Source organism: Gopherus flavomarginatus, chromosome 9 (genome assembly GCF_025201925.1).
Source record: "Gopherus flavomarginatus isolate rGopFla2 chromosome 9, rGopFla2.mat.asm, whole genome shotgun sequence".
NCBI lineage: Eukaryota > Metazoa > Chordata > Testudines > Testudinidae > Gopherus > Gopherus flavomarginatus.
In genome coordinates, this window is record NC_066625.1 from 7516503 (window position 1) to 7538510 (window position 22008).

Sequence of the window (22008 nt, forward strand, 5' to 3'; positions counted from 1 at the left end):
GGTGGTCAGCAGGGCTGGATTAACCCTTGTAGGCCCGGCACCAAGAATATTTGTGTGTGCCTATGGGGGCAATGGAGCATGGCACGAGGGGGAGATCAGTCCCTGGACCAAGAGGCTGGCCAGGGGCATGGGATGGCAGGGGTGGCCCTGCTCTGCCCAGCCCAGTGTGAGGGCACTAGTTACAATCCAGCAGTTGCCAAATGCACAATGGTCTGCCCAGCCCTGTGCTGCCACCATGCCCCATACTGCGCCACACATCCTCCCCACCCAACACTGGACCACCACCACCCCCAATTCCCTGTGGCCACAGCCCTCTGGGCTCACTGTGCCCAGAGCCCCCTCCCAAACCCTGCCACAAACGCAGTGCCCTGCACAACACCAACCTTGCCCATCACCCTCCACAGCCCAACCACAACTGCCCAGCACCCACCACAGACCCCCCTCCAGTGCCCCAACACAGTGATCTTCCCTGCCCCCTCACAGCCCAGCACCCCCACCCCCAGAGACCCACTCCCCCAAGGGCTGCCTCCCGGCCACACTCAACGGCTCTGCAGTGAGGCAACTGACTGCTGGGCTGAGCCGGCAGCGCAGACAGGGCCGGTCCCAGGGCGAGGAATTGCTCCGGCCCCTTGGGAGTGGCACGATCAGCCAGGCCAGCGCCTGGCCCGGCTGTGGTCCCTCAGGACCCACTTGCCTGCCCCCCCCTACACACACACACACGCCCCCTGCCCCCCCCCCCCCCAAAACTGACCAAGCCTGGCCAGGCTTCTGTACCAGTGCCAGACGGCTCAGCTCCGGGCAGCGGTGGGGCCCCACAGGTGGTGGGAAGCAGAGCCTGCCTGGAGCCCTTTGTGTGAGCTGTTTAGGGGGGGCTGGGACCACGACCAGGTTAGGGGACACTCCCTGCAGCAGGCAGGGGGCTGGGCTCAGCTAAAAGTGCTTAGCCAGCTCACCCCGACCCCCACCCCAAAGCCAGTAGGACTCACAGGAGACCCCCCCCCCAATGGGGTGTGTAACTGCAGGAGCACCACGGGCACTCAGTGGCACCTGCAGAGGGCAGAGCTGGCAGCTGAGCCAATGTATTGGCATTGGTGCTGCCCCATATGTGCACATGCCCCCCCCCTCCACACACACACCCCGCCCTACCCTGCGCTCCAGCCCAGCACCATGGGGCGAGTGCTGCGGCTTAGCCTGCAGGCCTCAGGGATGGGGCACAGGAGATGGGCTCCCCGCCTCTATCCAGACAGGAATGAGGGGCTATGGGCATGGGCCTGCCTGTGGTGAGGGACAGCCCCCGCCCCCATCCCCATCCCCCCCATGTGCCTGCGGGGGTGGGGGGGAGGAGGGATTACGTGCCCCTCAGGGCACTGTAGGCAGATGTCGGCCCCACATGCCCAGCTCCCAGCAGAAGGGCAGGGGCACCAATGCGGGGTCACTAGGCACAGCCTCAGGCTTCAGCTCGGTTGATGCTGGGGGAGGGCCAGGACTCTGGCTGGCATCGGGTTGGAGTGGCCCAACAGGGCCTGTGTCTGTGCCGCTTCTGGTGCAATGCCCTCCCCCGCCCACCCCCACCCCCGTCAATGCCTAGAGCTCCGGTGTGGCACATTGCTCCCCCACCAGGGGGCATCACGCTCCTCACTGGCTCTCCAGCCCTTCGCGCTCCCCACTTGCCCCCAATCCACTTGGCACCTTGCACTGGCCCACCTGCCCCATGCCCCAGCTCTGCTCCGCTGGATTGGCAGGGCTGGGGTCTGTGAGAGCAGTACGCATTGGTGTAAGCGCAGCAGGAGAGCAGCCCAAGGACCAGCCCCTTCCCCTGTGCCAGGCCCCCCCCCCCCAGGCTATGTGTGTCTCATTGCTACAGAGAGGGGTCTGACTGCTGAGCTTGCAGAACCGCACCCAGCTCAGTGGTACCACCATGGCTTCACTGACCGAGATCCCTGCATCCCTCGGCATGGGGCACATTAGCCTTGTGTGGGCAGCCCTCGCTGCCACTCCCTCCCCGGTCCAGTTAAGGCAACCAGGCCAGATCTGGCAGTGCTGGGACCTCAGGGGAGCTGTTTCCAACACCATGTTGTGCCCTAGCTAGGCACAGCAGCAGTGCCCACAAGCAACAGGATACCCCCTGCCAGCCCAGGGAGCCCAGGCCGTGCCAGTGCCTGATACGCGGGCACCACCGTCAAGCAGCAATGCAGCCGCAAGCAAAGCTGTCTCTCAGCACCTCTGGGCAGTGAAGCTCTGCAGGTGTGAACAAGGCTGGAGATGGTACTAAAGGCCAGCTCCTTCCAGCCATTAGGCTGTGAGTTCATAGCGGCCGGTGGCAGAGGGGGTCTGGAGGCGGCCTGCAGGATGGCTTTGGGGCTCCCTTTGGCACCTGGGCGGGGGGGTGCTGCTATGGCAGAGGGCAGGGCGGTGTTTGCATGAGCTAATGATACCTGGCCAGACACAGCTGGTGGTGTTGGCAGGAGGAGACCTGAGGGGACCCTGGGCCGGGGAAGATGCAGGAAAGGACTCCGAGCCCAGAAGCTGGACCATGCTGGGCTGAAACAAGGGGAGTCAGTGGAGCGGGGGAGATGACGCGGTCAGGCCAGGAGCAAGGCTGGGTTTTGTGGATGTTGGCGAGACCCCAGGAGGAGGACGCAGCAGTCAAGCGTGGGAGGCAGACAGGGAGGTTTGGCTCATTGGGCCAAAAGAGACAGGCAGCCTTGCAGAAAGCAGAACAGCAACCAGGGCACCAGCCAACCACTGGGGTGAGCAATCCCCATCCCGTGCTGTGCTGCAGCATGAAGACAGGCTACCAGCCTCGCTGGCCAATGCGGGCTGAGCCATTCTAGCATGGTCCCTGAAGGAGGGCCAAGGGGGAGGAAAGAAACTAGTAAGGGAAGGCCAGAACTCCACTGCTCATGTCATCCTGGGATGTGTGCACAGAGGGGACCCTCCTAGGAACAAACACTCCCAGATGGGAATGGGGAGTCAGCGAGAACCACTGCTGGTGACAAAAGGCCTGGTGGGAAATCATTGTTGCAACCTGCATTCTCTTCCTCAGCTGTTTCCAGGGGAGGCGGGTCGGCGAGAGAAAAACAGGCTACGAATGGAAGGCCACATACTTCCAAAACAATTGTTGAATCTTTATTGACGTTCTGAATGCAATGACCTGTTTTTTACTCTTAAGGAAAATAAACATCTTTTAGAAACAGCTTGTTACACACAATCTTCAGTGTGAAGCAATATACTAATAAGTACACTAGTCTTAACATTTACAGTCTTCATATATATTATATATATGTATATGTATACATATATATACACTATATAATGAGGCAATATATAATACACACGATTTACCATTTTACAGTCATATGTACAAGATGCCACCAAAAATAGCCAGGATTTCAGGCAATGGTGCCAGGGACGCAGATAAGTTTTTTTTCTTGTGGTCCGTGGCAAGCTTCTGAAACAACAGACATTTCTTGGCCAGCAAACATTGAGGGCGAGGTGAGCGGTGGTGAGATGGCTAGCCAAGCGTGGCAGCATGAAACGCGCACACTACTACCAACAGACAGGTTACAATGGGTGAATTGGCTTTGCTTGAGGAGGGGTCCAGATTCTTGTCTGGCGCAATGGAACAACTGCTTAGGCTGTTGGGGATAGGCCGGGGGGTGGGAGTTGTTGCTCACATCCAACCATGTGTGATTCCCCGAGCGTGATGTTAAACAGCTATCAGTTCTCTCTCTCTCTCTATATATACGTAAGTAGAACCTCAGCGTTACAAACGCAGCGGGAATGGAGTTATTCATAATTCTGAAAGGTTCGTAACTAGGAATAAAACGTTATGGTGATTCTTTCAAATGTTTACAACTGAACATTGACTGAAGAGAGCTTTGAACCTTTACTATGCAGAGGAAAAATGCTGCTTTCCATGTAGTAGTTGACGTTTAACACAGTCCTGCACTGGATTTGCTTTTGTTTTGTTTTGGTTTTGGTCTCAGCTGCTGCCTGATTGTGTAATTCCGGTTCCAAATGAGGGGTGTGCTTGCCTGGGCAGTTCGTAACTCTGGCGTTCGTAACGCTGAGGTTCTACGGCAAGTTATATTCAGATGGGCTTATTCTTTCTGGTGTATGGCAGCATGGCCAATCTTCAGTAACGATGCCATCCAACACACTCGGACAAATACCAACCCAAACTGCTGCCTTTGACCCCTTTAAACGGTGCGTGCGGCTCTAGTTCGTCTCTACGTTGCTGACTATCATGGATCGGATTTTGGAAATCTCCCGTAGGTCGTCTCATTGGTGTCAATGGGCCAACACACCCATGGGCTGGGCAGGTCTAGTTCTGCCCTAGTGGGCTGTTTCCATCCCGTTTAGCCCAATCCATTTACTATCCCTCCAGCCTCAGTGATGGAGGCAGCATGTGGGAACAATGAATGGGCTGGGACATCATGGAGTGAATCAGCTAAGTGGCAAAGGGGCCAGGTCACGGTTACACGAGCGTCTCTGCAACCAGCAATGCTGGAGAACCAGACATGGGGCGCCTGTATGTTGGTTTCATGGAGAGGAGTGTGTGTGCATAGGAGAAGGAGCTGGTAAATTCCCACAGCTCTAAATGGTTGCTGGCTGCTCTCCGAGGGCAATTCTAACAAGGGGCGCTGGAAGATTGCCTGTTTAGGCATCTGTGAGTTCAGGACTCACTAGTTTTAAAAAAAGGATGGGAACAAAGCTAGAACTGCTTCCAGCCCGACCCGCCTCCAGCTGGAGCCCAGTTAGCCAGCCCCAGGGGTCACCCAAACCAGCAATGAGAGAGGGCACTTCAGACCCCATCACCTCTCCTGTCACATAGGCCTGTTTCTAAGAGCACGCTTTCAAGTCGGAAGTGATGCCAGTGGCTGTTTGGGCTGGCTCAGGCTACAGCTACTCAGCGACTGAACTGTCTGCTCCGCACGGTGGCTGCCAGCTCATCACAGGGTACGGTGAGGGAGTGCCCTTCACCCACCTGAACTCCCACCAATGCCGGGGCACAAGGGGTGGCTGTTGAGCAGCACAGAGCAGACGAGCTACAGCCCTTGCTGAGGTGAAAAATGCTGGGGGGTCTGAATGGCCCAGAAGTCCAGTTTCCAGCACATCGGAGAGATGGGAGCTTGACCCAGATGTGACCCCCAGGGCAGGGTGCTGGGTGAGTGTAAGTGGCCTCTCAGCCGCATACTGAGCCAGGCCAGCCCTGCGGAGAGGGTGAGATCTGACAAATCTCTGCCCAGCAGGGTGACTAGGACAAGTGCCAAAATCTACATCTGCTCCTTAGAACCCAGCTGCCAGCCAGGCACCTTGGTCACTTTGTGGTTCCTGGTTATGACAACGATGCACTCTTATCTAGCCCAAGCAGCGGGGAAAGCGCAGCCGTACAGCTCACCAGCGCACATGGCGGGGGAGGAGGGAGGGATTGGGACTCTTGCATGGCACACAGCAGCAGCAGGCAGCACTGGGTACAGAGGGAAGAATGGTGTGCTGGGTTGCTGAAGCCAGCAGCCAGGGCAGGGTCCAGACTGATCTAATGGCTAAGTATTGCTTGTCACTCCCTGCCTGAGCTGTTGCGGGTGCACACAATGCTCCCTCTAGAGTAGCACACACCAGTACACAAGTCCGGTCCAAAGGGAGAGGGAGTAGGGGCAAGAGGGAGGCGCTGAAGGCCCAGAGACAATGCAGGGAGGCAGGGTTGAGATCAAACTCCCTTTTCCCATCCTGAAGCTCAGCCCAGCCTTCAGTGTGGCTGCAGCAGGGGAACCTCCGAGGGCCAAAACCGCGTTTCTGTATCCCCATGCACATACCAACTGCCACCCCCCAGCGTCTCCCGCAGCAGCCTCTGCCAGTCGCCCCCCGCCTGCCCACATGCACCCCCCGCCCCTTGGGCTCGCAGCAGGGGACCGGGGCTGAAAATGAAAAACCAAACCAAAAGAGCAAAGTGTTGTTTCAAATATCAGGCCATTTTTTTTCTCATGTCGAGCACATATATACAGACAGACACCATGAGGTTTGCTGAAGGCAACATCTCAGATCAGATCAGAGTGAGATATGGAGGACTGGAAAGCTCTCATTGTCCAGCTGTTCCAGAGTAAGACAACATCATCAGTAACCCTTTTACACTGTACCCCCTCCCTCGCCCCGCCCCCCATCCCACCCCACCCCACCCCACCCCTGTGCAGCTAATGTAGTTCTGAAACATAGTCTGTGTTTGCCATGGGTTTTGTTATTTGCATCATCTGGGACCGGGTCAGAAAAGCCACCGTCCATGCGCCGCCTTCGTTCTCTGGTCAAGGGAGTCCCACCGCAGCAGGTGTACCCAGAATCCACTTCAAAGGGAGGTGCTGAAAATGCTCCAGGACGGGATTTACCTGGGGCCTTGTCCCAGGTGAAAGATGTTACTATCAGTGTCAGTTACAGGTCCTAAAGGGGAGAGGAGGAAAAACCTGGAACTGGATTTCTTTGCCCACTGGCTCCGGGGTAGAGTTCAGAGGGGGAAGGAGAAAAACGTGGAACTGCTTTTATGTGCCCACCTGGAATGGCTCTGGATAGAGTTCCAAGAAGACCCTGGAGCTGGATCTCCGTGCCCATCCGGAATGGCTCTGGTAGAGTGTTAAGGGGAGCAGAAGGGAAGAAGTAGAACCTGGAACTGGCCTGTATTCTGGGTGCTCCCCCGTCCCAGGTAAACACTATTGCCCGGGGGAATGGATGCAGATGGGTACATCCTGCACTTTCGTCCTTGCCTTTCCCTGTGGGATCTTGTCGTTGGCAGCCACCGCTGAGACAAGCACCAAGGAGCCTCTGGGGTGACCTGGGCCTGGCGGAGGGGCGACTTCCCGGCAAATGGATTATAACGGCTGCCTCTGAAAAAGAAGTCGAACAGGTTAATGGATCGGCAGCGAAAGGGTTAACTTGCTGCTCTGGGGGGCCCACCCCCTGCGAGGAAGAGCGTGAATGGTGTCGCCTTCCCGCTGAGCTGGCTGAATGCCAGGCCTGGCTTTGCCAGCACACGGGGAACAGGGTGGCATGAGGCAGCTGGAGCCACTTTGAGGACTCCCTGGGTTCACCCTGCAGCTGGCACTGCTCACCTGCGCCGGGCACAGGGCAAAATAACATCAAAATAACAGCTAGTATCTGCAGCCTGTCAGCTCGACAGAGAGAACGGCCACCACCGGGGGGCAGGAAGACACATCTCTCAGGAACCTGCCCTCCTCTGGCTTGTCCCTTTGGATTCAGTGCATTGCTAGCCATCTGCTGGCTTGCGGGTATCCTGCCCTCCCCAAAGTCTTCCAGAGAAAGGGATGAGTGCACCTCCCCCCGCTGCTGTCTTGTCCTTCCCACGCTGGGACATGTGTCCTCTTCGCCATTGGTCCTGCACCAGAGGAACTGCCCTGCACGGCCTGTCCCTCCAGCCTCAACTATACACTCTGCAACTTCAGCTTAACAAATCCGCTAGTGGGAGCCCATTCGTCTACGGGGTGCTGTGCATTCCCCCCGGGCCCACAGCCCCTGGCTTCCCTCCCTGGACATCAGCCCGGAGCAGCTACCAGACACATCTGCACATTTCTTCCCACTCATCAGACCAGCTGGTGATAACCTGCCCAGTCTTGTCCCGACCGGATTACAAATGACAGCTGGGCCTGGCTCAACCCACCCCCCGCCCCGATCCAAACACTCAACTCCCAAGCTTAGTCTGGATCCGGGCTGTGCAGCCCAGACCTCCCGTCTGATTGCCTGTAATAAGGTGCACGTGCTGGGGAAGGAGAGAGGCAGGAAGTGCTTTTAGCGCTGATTAAATTATCGGGCCCCCCCACCCCCCTGGTCAGCATTTGGAACTGAGTTCCTGAAGGAAGACAAAGCCCTTTAGTCCCAGCCCTTCTCCTGTTGCTTTGTGGGGAGGTGGTGGCAGCAGCAGTGACACTCCTCCCCCCCTGCCTCTTCCCCTCCAACACTCTCGCTTCAGCCTCACTTTGTTCCCTGCCTGCTTACACCAGGCAGAACAACCCCTGCCTGCTTACACCAGGCAAACGGCTCAGGCCGCCCACGGAGCAGGAACCTAGAGGCAGCTTGACTCCGTCTCTCTGGGAGCTGGAAGGGAAATCAGGGGGTTCGTTTCCCCAGGAGGGCAACAGACGTCTGGGACGAGTTGCCAGAGGCTGAAGCCAACAGAGCAAGGTGTATAAAGAGGCTTCAGAGGGAGCTGAAATTTGGGGGCAGGAGTGGAGGGCGACATGGCCAGAGTGCAGAGGTGGCTTGGAGGCCAGACGGGATGGACAGGCCGTTGGGTTTGATTCCTGCTCCGTAGCACTGGCCATGAGCTGAGCCCCTAGGCTAGGAGGATGGCAGTGGGGTTACCCCAGCCAGCCTCCACTTCCCTCAGCCTGTTGGGAGCTGTGCAGGGGAACCCACAAAATTGCCAGGGCTGTGGCCAGGAAAGCCAGGAGAGGACAGATTCCTGGGTGGGGGGCTCTGGACTCACCTTATGTTTGGGACATTTCAGAGAGAAGTTCTCTTCAGTTAATAAGCAACCTGTGAACAGAAAGCAGAGCCCTACTTTAGAGGGTGCGGGTGAGGCAGCCATGTCCCCACACCCAGCCTCTCACAACCACCCACCAATAGCCTGCAGGCTGAGTGCTCTGAGCTGGGGGCGCTGGTGGAGCTGTGAAGCCTTCTCCCTACCCCTGCTGATTTCCCCTTTGCCACAGGCATTGTCCTGCAGTGGCCTGAATGGGACTCACTCTAGTGTCCATAATGGCTCCTCCTCCAGCAGCCAGAGGGGCCGCTCCTGGCTGATGGGAAGCCCAATGGCTAGAGCCCAGCAGGGGCCGTGCCAGGCCCCCCGCGGCTAACCCAGGACCCCTCACCCTCGACCTGCAGCACCCACAGAGCTCTCCCTCAGCTCCTCAGCCTGGACCTGCTCTTAAAGCCCCGGGACTGGGCTGGGCTCTGCTCTGCTCCCCCAGTCCCGCCATTGCCCCTCGGCCCCAAACTTTGGTCTCTCCTGCCAAGCACACTTCGTTGCACTAAGTGAGCAACGGGGTTTGCTATGGCCACGTTTCTGCCAAAGGGCTAAGCTGAGACTGGCCATATGTATGCCCCGGGGGCTTGAGCGGGATTTGACGCAGGCTGTCCAGAGGGTAGAGTCTAGGGAGATCTTGCTCGGTGGAGCCGGTCCTGCCCCATCCCAACCTGACACACGTGCCTGGGTGACTGCTGGGGGAGCTGGCGCTAGCTGGGAATAGGGCTGGCAGCAATTCCAGGCATCTCCTCTCCACAAGAAAGCTCCCAGTACCAGTGGATGTCTGCGAGGCTGACAGTACGGCAGCACAAGCTGTGAAAGAGGCTGGGGCTGTTCACAGCCTCCGCCGGCTTGACAGCTCCCCGCCACCTGGTGAGGCCGCCAGGAGGAAGGGACACAGAGAGACAGGGGATGGGGAATAACGCTTGTGGCTGCTTTGATTCGAAACCACTTTCCCAACACCAGGCCCAACCGTGTCACTCCTGCGGAGATCTACAGGGCTGACTCTGGCCCCTTTACTTTAACTGCTTACTGCCCACAACATCTCTGTGCAGTGGGGTCCTCACCCCCATGGATAAACTGAGACGCTGCGTGTGGCAGGGTGCAGATGGCAGGGATGGGATCAGAAGTGCCCCCCTCAGCCCAGCACCCCACACGGCTCGCTTCCTTTCACTCTCACCCTGCATTCCTTCTTGCCTTTCTCACCCTGCCTTTCTGCATCGAACCCTCTTCTCCCAGCAGCCTCCAGGAGAGGGGCTGGGTGAGCTCTTTATAGCACCCCAATGGGCATCTTGCTGCCTGCGACAAATCTGTGATATGGCAACAAACTCCATCATACCGCAATGTCCTTCCCTCCACAAGTCCCTCAGCCGGGATGAAATCCTCCCTGAAATCTGTGGGACGCAGAGTGAAGCTCCAAGATGGGCTGTGGCAAAGTGCCCAATGGTGCCATGCTGAAATTACCTTTAAGACTGGGTCAGTGGTTTTTGACTGCCACATAAATACCGTCCCATCTCTCTAGAGCACATGCATGGCAAACTGACACTCAGTAGTAACAAAATCGATTGCAAGGGCGTGCAGAGAATAACACACTTGGTCCTGGCCTGTTAAAAAGGCTTTTCCCTTCTCTGGAGCCTTCCCGATACAGATCACCAGTAACTCTGGTACCATGAACGAATGGGAAGTACCATTATACCCTTTCACAGCTAAAACCCAGTGAGATCGAGTAACTTGCCCAAGGACATGCAACAAGTCTACGGCAGAGGCAGGCATAGAATGCAGAAGACCTGACTCCCAGCCCCTCTGTTCTAACCACATAGTGCCACCCTGTGAATGATCATGAATAGGACATAATACAAACTAATTAGACCAGCTGTGGTTCCTGTGAAGTGGGGACTAGGCCTGGAATAAGAGGCACACTGGTCAGTACTGGCAGGGCACTGGCAGACCGGCTGAGGGAACTCAGGCCTGGCATGAGTGGCGGAGGGCTGGGTCTGAAGTGCATTGGGAAGCACAGACAAAGCTGGGTGCAATGCGCTGGTGCCTCTCATTTATGAACCCCCAAATCCCATGGAGTGTTAACGCTCAGAAAGGGGGTCTCCGAGCCAGCCGCAATGGAGGCTTATTCCCCATCTTGTATAACTCTCTTCACGCACAGGACTCGGGAATCGCGCTAGGAGCAACTGAACTCTGGGGAGCAGGAAGTTGAGGTCCTTCAAGCCCTCTTGACCCAAATCCCTCCTCTCCTAAGTGAGCCTTACCTGTGTCAATGGCACATGCGTAATGATAGGCTTGGACACATCCCTTGTGGCAGCACCCAACGGTTGCTCCTGCTTGTTGGCAACTAGAGCATCTCTTTAAATCCACCAGTGAGGCAGGGGGGAAAAGGAGAGAAAGAACCCAGTGAGGTCCAGTGAAGTAAATCCCAGATACAAGAACTAGCTAATCCCCTGGCAGCCATGGAAAGGCCAGGAAAAGCTGCCACCTTCACATCCCCACCAGGTTCAGATTTATCCCGTTCGTTCCTCAGTCTCACAAAGCCTGGTTGGGCCCTACTAGCGTTACCAAACTCATTCACTTCCTCATGACGGTGCGGTGCAACCCTTACTGCAGATTTGGCAACAGAGCATGCTTCCATTGCTCCCAATGACTTCAGTGGGCATATGGCTGGTCCCTGGAATAGCACTCCTGCCCCCTTCCTAGCTCCTCCAGTACAGGAACTCTGTCCCAGTTACCACTTCCCCCCCCACAACCACTAACAAGTGAGCTATCCAGTGGACATAGCCTTTAACCTGTCCTCTCCAAGGCCTACCACTGGGTTTTGTTAACCACCCCTTTTCCATTGACTGGAACCAGAATTGCAGGCCAAAGAACACCGTAACCAGACCCAAATTTGAATGCTCAGAGGCTGTGGCAACCCTTTATGTTCTAAAAGGGCATTAGCCCAGTGGGGTGCTGGGATGGGGTGGGACTAATGCAACCTGACTGTGTGTCAGGGCAGGCAACTCCTCTTACTGCAGTGGCATAAAACGCTCTTCCGGTGACTGCCCAATGAACTCGCTTGATCTATAATAACGGTCAAAATACTCGACCCTTCCTGGTGCCTTCCACCAGAGGATCTCAAAGCGGTTCTCAAATATTCATTAGTCCTCACAACCCCCTTGTGGGCTAGGTAACAGTCGTCCTCTCTATTTTAGGGAGGCACCCACAGGTGGAGTGACCTGTCTAAGGCCACCCAGTGAATCAGGGGCAGAGCTGGGTCTAGAATCCCAGTTCTTCATGCGCTCCTGTCTCCAGCTCACCCTGCGCTGCGTGCAAAACATGTATGGATTTTGGGTGTGCTCCTCTTTCTGGGAACACGAGCTGTCCCTTACAAGGCCTGGAACAACTCAGAGTCTGCGTACGCTGCATAGCATCGAACGGCCGTGCTGGAGAACACCCAACCAGGGACCTGCAGGTAGAAGGGGCAGGATAGAGAGGGCACCTTGCACTGTGCTACCTGTAGAGGCCCAGAGGGAAGGATGCAAGTGGAACATAGCCCAGAAGGGGAAGATGAAAACTCTGGAACTGTGGGGAACTGACTGTTCGATCCACCCTCCTCATGCTAACTGATCTCAGTTCCTAGCCATGGCTGCCTTAGCATATCCTTGGGCCATATCCGCTCACTCACGCCAGCCTGCTCTACAGCAGAGCTTGAGAGCAGAACTGGCCCTTTGCTTCTCTGCTGTCCTGAGACTCAGCAACTCCAAGGTACATCACTTATAACAGTACAAGTGTGAGGTGCAGGCGAATGGCGGTCCAAGACAAGGGATGGCTGAGCAAGCTCTACAGAGCCACCCCTTCAGGGGCTTTGCAGCTGGGGATAGAGGGCGAATGGATGTTTAAAATGTTCCAACCCTGATTAATTCATAAAGCTATTTAAATACTAGTCCTGACATGCTGTAAAAACACAGCAGAACGCTTTATAATATGCCATTATCTGCACCCAGCGATACCTCTCCGCACTCTGAGGGCCAGATCCTCGGCCGTAATCAATCAGGTTAGCTTCGCTGAAGCCAATGGAGCTATGCCGAGTGACACCAGCTGAGGATCTGGCCCTGATTGGCTCTCCTTTGCCCAGCAGGTTCTGATGATGAATTATTACCAGTTCAGTGGCCCCACTGCTGAGCATGGTGCTTCAGAGACACGGAAGAGGGTGCAGAAGAGATCTCTGCCTGGAGAAGCTAATAATCACTCTGCTTTTGAGCTTGTTTATTCGGCTTGTGGAACGGTGTGTGTACAAATGAGAAAACACACTTATGCACAGGTCTAAATGCACCCAACAGTGTAAATGGTTCAGGCCGAGGGACATTTGTAAGAACAGTCCAATGTGGCATATCCACTGACAGCCTCAAACTACTTGGTGTTTTGGGGCACAGCTCCCCCTTCGGTAAAACCATGGATTTATAGACTTTCAGCTGAACAAGGGCCATTATGATCCTCTAGTCTGACTTCGTGCATAGCCCAGACCAGACAATGTCACCCACTGTCCCCTGCATCCAATTTTGGCGGAGCTAGAGGTTTTTTTAGAAAAACATCAAGTCTCGATTGAAAGGCTTGGCGCCTTGGAGAAGCCATCACATTCCCTAGGTAAATTGTCCCAGTGGTTAATTATCCTCACGCTGTGTCTTACTTGCACTAGAACTTTTTGGTGCAGAAAAGCAAAAGGGTAGAAGTGAACGAAGAAGGGTCCCTTTGCCCTCTACTCTGCCCGTCACTGTGGAATCTGGCCAGGCAGCTTCTGTTCCTTCATCCCATTTCCCCTTCCCCTTCTGTCCCTGTTCCTAGCTAGCATTGCACCTTTGAGACACACGCCAAGCCAGCTGTGGTAAAAGTGGAACAGTTTGCTTCCAGCGGATCTCAGAGTCCCCACGGGTGATGGATCACCACAATTTTATGGGAACCTGGAGGGTCACCTTCCCGCACAAAGGAAGTTTAATTTGAGGCCAAAATAGGCAACATGAGTGGGATTTTCAAAGGAGCACGTGTCTCACCGAAAGTCAATGGGACTTGTGCAAATACATCACTTGGGTGCTTTTGAGAATCTCGCCCCTTGCTTTCAGTTTCTGCCCGGGCCTGATGCGTGGTTACAGGATACCTGTCACCAGACAAACCCCATCTATGCCTGTGCATTATTTTTAATATCCTGGGAGCAACATTTCTTAAGACAATTGGCAGGTTTTCATTGTTGCTCCTCAGGCTTTTTATTAACGCACCGTTAAGCCTGGCTGTCTAACTGCACCTGTGGTGCTGCTGTTTACTGTGTGTGCAACAGTACCGGAACCGCATGGGGGGCAAGGGCAGAGTGGTATGGGAGCTGTTCTGTCGCCCACCGCGCATCCACAAAGAGCTCAGGCACACGGGGAAAGTAACTAGAATCGTGGAGGCTGGCGAGGTGAAGGTGAACGTGCTAAGGTGCCATTTGGAGCCAGTCGACAGCAGCAAGTAAGGATCAAGTGTCTGACTCAAAATGAGGTAGGTATTGGCTCTTCCTGATAAGACTCGGCTGGTGCATGTTTAAATCCCCTTTTCCTTCCACCTTCCTCTTCTATTTATTAACAGTGTGTGAAGTCTGGGGATGCCAAGGAAAGCTCAGTACAGGGCCAAACCCTGCAGTCTTTACCCAGGCTGACTTCCCACTGGAGTTGGCAGGATGTGGCCCCAAATGAATACTAAAGACAATGGCTGCTCATTAATTGGTGTTCCGGTTTCCAATGGCTTCCCACCAGGGGGCACGTGGCGTTTCGCTGGTGAAAAGGGCCCTGTGGGGGTTTTAATTGCCCTATTTGAAAGTTGGCTGTGTGCTATTGGGACAGTTAGACAACGGGCTCTATTTGGGACGAGCATCGAATGCCCAGAAGAACAGGAACACGTCATGGGGCTCAGTGCAGCGGTAACTGGGTGAAAATGCTCTGGCCTGCGAGATACAGATGATCTAATGGTGCTGTCTGGCCTTAACATTCTATGAGCCTCTGACAGCCTCCCGCTAGCCTTCAGTCCAATATCAGAAAGGGTCTGCACAGGCCAAACCCCATATTTGCGTATGGACGTTGTGCTGCATGTCTGTCTAGCTGCCCAACGGCAAAGGCGGATGCAGTCTCTACGGGAAGGTTCAGAGAGGCTCTTTGGGAATCTGGCACTAAGCACTGCTGGCGTTACCTGTTTGCTCCTGCATTCAAACGGGGGGCACCCAGCACAGGGGCATTCAGGAGGATGCCCTGCCTAGGCGAGGTGCTAGCTATCCAGAGGGCCTAATCGTGTAAGGTGCAGTGCACCCTTTGCTCCAGCTGAGGGGGCTCGACACCTTGCAGGATGCAACTGCGAGGCACCCGGGGTTGGAAATCCGAGCCTGCCTCTCAGGCAGCCCCATGCACACTGGAATTCCTTTCCTAGGATGGCCTCCTAAAGGGCGACACCTCAACTCCCCAGCCAGTGACTGCAAAGAATGTGGTTAGACTTGTTTGGAGGATATAGTCCTTATGTCTTATGGTAAGGCTCCTCTCCCTCCACTCCCAAACGCCCCACGCACAATCACAGCTGTGGGTTTGACCTGCCCTCTCTGATCTGGGCGATCCCAGATTTTTGCTAACGGGACGCAGGTGTGTAGGGCTGGTGAGCGGGTGTGCATGTTTCAAATGGCCCTTTAGCCTAAGGAGAGGCTCTTACCACTTCAGCAGCCACTTTTATCGCCTCCTGTAGCCCATACAGCTTCCCTGCAACCAGGTAAACCCCAGCGGTCCATACAGCACAGGCTTCGTGAACCCAGTGCTCCTGCGTGTCTCCCACTGACTCCTGAGACGGGGACTCGGCTTTGTTGCACTCGTGCCGTCTGGGCTTCTCTGCCGCCTCCTCTCCCTCTGTCCTCTCATCACAGCAGTAACAGCTTTGTAGTTTCCTAAACATCCCCCTGGAACTCGACCGGAGAGCGCTCTGTTTCGCTGAGTCAGCGGCACTGTCCAGCCTTGGCGGCTTTCCACTGATTGTACTCGTTGTACAATTATTATCTGTCGTTTTGAGTGTTCTCTCTGCCGGCGAAGGCACGGGAGCCTCTTCGCTTGGCCCCTCCACTTTAATCTTTTCTTTCAGCCTCGATTTCTTTTTCGGCAGGCAGTGCTCTGGGTAATATGGACCACAGAGGTCCCCAAGGTCTTTGTAATTGGCTGGGTTCCGGCAGAGGCAGCAGACCAGACAGGCTGCGTTGAGGGCCTTGGACACCACTGGGCCCAGGTGCATTGTGGAAGATAAAGGCAGCGCCGCCTTGGGCTGCAGGGAGGCCCCACCAGGAAGCAGGGCCTGGGCCGAGGACGAAGGCTGTTGCTCCTTGCGGAGCCTGGCCTCCTCCCCGGCTGAGTTGATGACTGTGCAGGTGGTGGTGAACTCGTTGTGCTTTTCCACCCGTACGTAGGGGGAGAAGGGCGGCGCTCGGCTGTCCGTCCGCAGCCGCTTGCACGAGATGTACTTGAGCCTGATTTCAGGCTCCGCGGGGTTAAGCAGAGGGGCCTGCTGCTGCCGCCGCCGCTTCGCCCTGCTTTTACACCTGGAGGCCACGTTCTTGGCCTTGCTACGGGTATGCCGTTTCCTTTGTCTCTTGGAGTAGCCGTTGTAGTTGGAGTGGTTCGCTCGCTGCTTCTGGGCCCGGGTTTGGGTCTGGGAGCTTCTCCCCTCAGGGGGTTCCTTCTTGGCAAAGTCTTTGTCCTCGGTCTTTGGCTTCTTCCCGTCCCTTTGTCCGTCATCCCCATTCCCCAGCGCATCCCCCGCACCTGCCCGCTCTCTGGCCGTCAGGAGCAGAGCAGGGGCGAGATGCGCATGCCTGTCCAATGGGTTTTTGGCCACGCTGAAGGCTGCTGCTTTCCCTTTTCGGTTCCTCTTCTTGGGCAGCAGGCTGATGCTCTTTGCAGCCATGCTGCTGCTGTTGTACTGCACTGTCTCAGGAGATGAATAGGCCTCACCCTTGAAACAGTCAGAGGACAGTTTCTTACTGTTCATTAGTTTTCCTTTTAAGGATCTGTTGTTCGAATTTCTGCATAATTGCTCTGCTACTGAAGCGGCAGGAGCCTTTTGTGCCATGCCCTGGTTTAATGGCCCCGCTTCTCCCACCGCTGGGGTTACACTTGCATTCTTTAAGGCCCGCTCCTTCTCTGCGCCAGCAGGGCTCAGAGGATTACTGTGTGCAGTAGCGGTGACAGCGGCCGTTTTGCATGCAAACTTCTTTAAATTCGGCGAGGTGATCTTCTGCACAATGGCCTCCAGCTTGAGGCCCCTGCCTTTCCTCGGGGGTAGCACTTTTGTCTTCATGGCCCCCTGAAATGCTGCCCGAGAGGTGATTTTAATACAGACGTTGGGGGGTTCTTTAGCTGGAGGGGGCATCAAGGCCGCTTCGCAGGAGCTCTTTGTGGGCAGTTTAGCTCTTGCCTTTTTGGTTGATGGCATCCTTTTAAAGAGATTGGGGGAGGCTTCGGGCTTCTCCTCTTTTGTGCTGCTGCTGCTGCTCCTTAAAACTAAATTTCTCTTTTTGGTAGGGATAGGGGACACGAAGGTGGATTTTCTCTTCAGCGAATGCAGTGGCCGCTCAGACATTTTGCTGCTCATTCCGGGCCCGGATTTGGGGAGTTTCATTCTTTTGCCCACCTTCCCTTCTTTGTGTGGCCCCCCTTGGGGTGTGATCTTGAAGGTGGGGGGTAGATGGTTGTTTGAAAGGAGCTTCTTGGGTGTTTTACAGTTTTTGATCCTGACCTCTGCTGTTCTCTTCTCCCTTCTCCTTTTCGTATAGACCTCCTGTGTCTTGGTCCTAGATCGCAGGATCATGGATCTCTGGTCCTTCACCTCTGCATCGTGGGGCTCTAGGCCTTTAGCATTCTGGCCAATAAAGTCCTCGTTCTGCACCAAGTTTGGGACCAGGAGAGAAATGGGATCGCTGGGATTTTGGACAACTTTTGGGGCTGGTCTTCCGGTGCGTTTCCTGGCTTTGAAAGCAACTCTCTGCTTCATGCCACATATTGGTTTCTTCCCTAACTTTTCTTGATGGGCCAAGACCTTCAGTCCTTCCAGTGGGGCTGGCATCCTGGGCTCGCTCAAGGCAGTGAAAGAGCGGGTACACATCCGAGCTGGCAAGCCTTCATTTGGAAACCTAGGAGTCTGGCCATGGGCATTTTTGCTTGTTGTTTCCATCGGGCCATCTGGCCCTACACATGTGTTGGCCACCATGCCAGCTGCCTGGATGTCTTTGAACAGGCTTGGTACTGGTTTTCTGGATTCCTCTCCTTCTGACAACCTGGAATGAACTCTCTTGCTGCGAAGAGTCTTGCCCCTCGAGATTGATTCTGATTTTACCAGCAAATTTTCCGGTAGCATTTGCTTCTTTACCTTGACCAACAAGGTTGTTTCGGTCTCTGTCTTCTCCTGGAGGACACTTTCACCTACCGTTGTGTCCTCCTCAGGTTTAATGTGAGGCAGGGAAGATTCAAACCAACTTTTCACCTTGGTTTCAGTGCCGACTGCCGGGCCTAAGAGGATAACAGACTGTCCAGACAAACGAGAAGAGGGACCTGAATTTTCTTTCTCCACTGCGCTTACAGTTTCTTCTGCTGATACCGGTACATCCTTGGAGGAGAGCACTGCAGCATTCTCAGGAGGTTTAGGCGGAGATGTATCGTAGATCACAGACTTCTGCTCTGAACTAGCCAGCTCACACAGAGATGAATATTCTTCTGGTTCCAAATCAGACTCCTTCAGATCTGGAGATGATATCATCGGGATTTCACTGAAGTCCCCACCTGAACAGCAGTGCCTGGTATCCTCCAGCCACCTCTCACTATCTGCTTTGGTGGCCTCATCATACATCAAAGTGTCTTCCTCTTCCTCCCCCATCGGCTGCTGGCTGAAGTCCTCGGCTTGCTCATTCTTGGCTGGCTGTTCGCCGTCACATATATCCATGCAGCAGGCATTTTTTTTCTCTTCGCAAGACCCGGCCAATTTGCTGTGGAACAAACCCTTAGAAAGATCTGACGATTGCAGGCATGGCCCAAGCTCCTTCCACCTCAGGCATGATTCACTGATGCTTTCATCTGGCCAGTCAAAAGACTCCATGGCGTTTTCAGAACCCACTGAGTTGGCCGTGGTGTTTGAATAGCAGCTGTAACTGGCGGCCCCAGAACTCGAAGTAGCAGCTGGGATATTGGGTTTGGAATTATATGCCAGGGAACCGGTGACTTTAAGAGCATTCTTTGTTTCAGTTGTTGTAAACTCCACCTGGGCATTCTCATAAACCTCTTCACTGAAATCTTTACTGTTGTTTCCACCAGAGGCTTTGTCCAATTTCAGGGGTTCAGTGTGGGTACCCGAGTCGCCTTGGTTGGACCAGGTGCTCTTAACCATTGAGTCCAGACACGTTCTGTGATTTTCTACATGGAAAGGGGATTTGGCGGAGTCTTTGTTTAAAGCAGGGGAGTTGGCCCAGGCTTTGTCTGCCTTCTCGTTGATAGCGTCCTGCAGCACAATGATTTCGGAAGCCAGTTCCTCCTGAGACAGCGTACTCAGGAGCAGCCTCGGGCACTCCCTTTCATTGGTCATGTACTTGGTGAATGTTTCCAAGGGCAGGCTAGCATGAATACTCTGGAAAGAATCATCGGACTTTGTGGACATGTCGTCTGGAGAAGTCACCGAGCAAGTAGAGACCGACTCAGGCTTGGCCTTGGAGTTGCTGTTGACCCTCGCTGGACTGCGGCTTTGACCGCAATAAAGGAAGTTTCTCTCTAGCTGATCTTCAGACCCGCTCAGATAATCGGCATCCTGAGCTTCAGCATGTACTGACTGAGGGGTGCTAAGCGGGTCCGACAGGGGGGTTCCTACCTGCTCGGCAGAGTACGTGCTACTCTCTGGACTGCAGTGTTGGCCTTTTAGCTGTTCTGGTGTCCTAGGAGGGTTTTTGATGCCTTTTTTCTGGGGCACTGCTGATTTTGAAAGGAGAAGCTGCTGGACGGTGTTGGAAATATTCTCAACTTGTGAGGTGAGCGCAGTTAGACTTTGCAAACTGAGATCAGACAGAAGATTTTCAGGGATCTTCTCCTTCTGCAAGTTTTTGCAGTTCCCAGACTGAGCATCTGGACTCGTCCCATCTGTTGGAGAAGGATTCAATAAAGGCATGAAATGGCTGTGGTCAGTGATGCCAGCAGGGAAAGACCCTGTGCTGAGAGATTGCTGGCTGTATTGGAAATTCTCCAGGTTTGGCATCAGAGGGGATGGAGTGGAGCTATAGGATGGAGATCTACCAACAGAACGAGCTGGAGAATGACTTGAGCTAGGACTAAATGTCTGGTAATATTGCTCTGGGGTCCTCACTGGGGCATCAGTCTGGCAATAGGTCTGGCCTGGCTGGTTATAATGTTGGTACTTTGCTAGGTTTTGATAGTGAAGCGTTTCCTGGGCATGATGCCTTCCTTGCAAGGGCTGCTGCTGCTGTTGCTGCTGTGGTTGCTGCTGCTGGTCGTAGCTAATTCGGTTTGCCTGATAGCCATGCAGGTTCTGTACTCGCTGCCCAGATGCTAGGTTAGCAGCCCCTCCAAGAGGCCGCTCGTGCTGTTGGCTGGAGGGTGCGGTGCAGCTTTTATATGAGTGAGCTGCCTGGCTCCCTCCTGGGACAGAGGAGTACGTTGAAGATGCTGGGAACTGGGACTGGGAGTGCTGGGTAAAGTGGCCGGTCTGGGAAAAGGACATGGGTGAGGAGACGTCATTTTGGATCTTCTGCCTTTGCAGCTTGGGATATGTCAAGGCAGGTGGCTGCGGCGGCTGCTGCGGCAGGTGCAAGGAATGAGTTCGGAATGGAAGCTGAGCCGTTTGCTCATGGTACTGCCTGCTACCGGCGGGAGCCGGGCTCTTTTTCATCAAGTTTTCCTCATACTTTGCCACTCCTCCGGCTAAGGATTGTTGCTGAGCTCCCCAGGGCTGCAGGCTCTCCTCGCCAGAATAGCGGGCTGGGTACGGGCTATTCTCTTGGACTGCATAATTCGAAAAGGCCGGCCGGCCTTGCAGCTGCTGGCCAGGCAATTGCTTATTTCCCCTGTGATATTTCTCCACAGAGCTGTTCTCGTATCCTGGGTAAGGCAGCTGCTGCTGACTGTAGTACTCTTTCGCCACCAGCCTCTGACGCTCGCAGTTCGGCCCTGCCTGACTTTGATGCCTGTAATTCTCCAGGCGTGATGTATCTTGTGAAGTCTGCTGGTAGTTCTGCTGGTTGCCATGGAAACCACACCTTTCTCGAAAGGACTGCATGGCTCGAGCTTGTTATCTGTGAAGAGAGAGAGAGAGGATTCAAATGAACCATTTTCTTTTACCTTGGGTTTGCAAAGGATGGGGGTGTGTGTGTTATTTTATTGTTTGTTTGTTTAAAAGCCGGTGCGAGATTTTGGAGATTTGTGCCTGTATTGCAGCTGTTGGTTTGCAACGCAGGCCTCCCGACTGTGCGCTACAGTCAGACCTCCCCCTCCCGCCCCTCAGCCTTAAAAGGGAAACAAAACAAAAACTCCAATGACAATTCCTTTCCCCCCTTCTTTCTCCCTTACCAGCTGCAGTCTATTGACACCCTCTGGTTCAGGAACATTGAGCCCATCCTGCCAGCCCCAGCATCCCTGTGGGCTCAGATCTGCCAAGGACGGCAACCAATGCAGGCGGCGTCTGGATGTGGCTTGAATGGTGTTAGGTTGCTCAGCGTTTCACACACCTGTTTTCTCATCCCTCTCTGCCCCTCGAGTGCTGGCAATCACTTAGCAAAATGATCCTCCCTCCTTTCCCCACATCCTCCTTGGGATTTCAGGATCCTGCAATCCAGTTACAATGCCTCAGTTTTTTTTAAATTATTAATCATTATTGTTGTGTTATTATTTGACCTATCAGCACTGAGAACAGAAACACGGGCTCTGCTATGGAAAGTCATTTCAACTTCCCAGTTCTGCTTCTCTGCCGCCCCCCACCCATCAATAACCTCCTCAATTGGTGTGATACCATCTGGACTCTGTCTGCCCCTTGAAGCAGATGTCTATTGGAAGAGCAGTGAGGCACAGCCATCATAAAACGTCCCTGGTTCCTATCCCCAATTCCGTTAGGAAAGGGCAGTGCCTGCCTCATGGCTTCCATCTTCTAGGTAGACAAACAGATAATGTGCAGTGAGACAATGCGTGCCAACAAAAGGGTAAAGGTATATCAGCATGGACATTAAAGGCTCAATCCTGTGAGGTGCTCAGGGCCAATGGGCATAGAGAGGGCGTAGCAAAGAGCAGGCCCCACCAGTGTCTCTCTAACTTGCTTTCCCTGGAGGGGCCCAGGGTGAGGATTTACTGTTGGCTTATCTGCACCCTGCGCAGCACCGGAGTTTACCGAATAGCGCCAGTGGTGTGTGAAATCCCGTTGGTGAGGGATACCACTGCCTCTCCCACCCCAAACCACCC

At 54.6% G+C, this 22008-nt stretch overlaps 1 protein-coding gene across 12 annotated transcripts in view; it reads right to left on the reverse strand.

Annotated features, from left to right (window-relative positions):
- Positions 1 to 6184: 6184 nt before the first annotated feature.
- Positions 6185 to 22008, reverse strand: part of RAI1 (retinoic acid induced 1) — a 136028-nt gene continuing 120204 nt past the window's right edge. For 11 of the 12 annotated variants that reach the window (XM_050967853.1, XM_050967846.1, XM_050967848.1 and 8 more), the window contains 4 exons: positions 15236 to 20852; positions 10792 to 10885; positions 8492 to 8541; positions 6185 to 6875 (listed from right to left, as the gene is read on the reverse strand). In XM_050967853.1, coding sequence (XP_050823810.1) covers positions 6861 to 6875; positions 8492 to 8541; positions 10792 to 10885; positions 15236 to 20836 — 5760 coding nt within the window. In that variant the 5' untranslated portion in view covers positions 20837 to 20852 and the 3' untranslated portion in view covers positions 6185 to 6860. The remainder of the gene's footprint in view (positions 6876 to 8491; positions 8542 to 10791; positions 10886 to 15235; positions 20853 to 22008) is intronic. The other variant, XR_007776318.1, reaches the window with a different exon arrangement.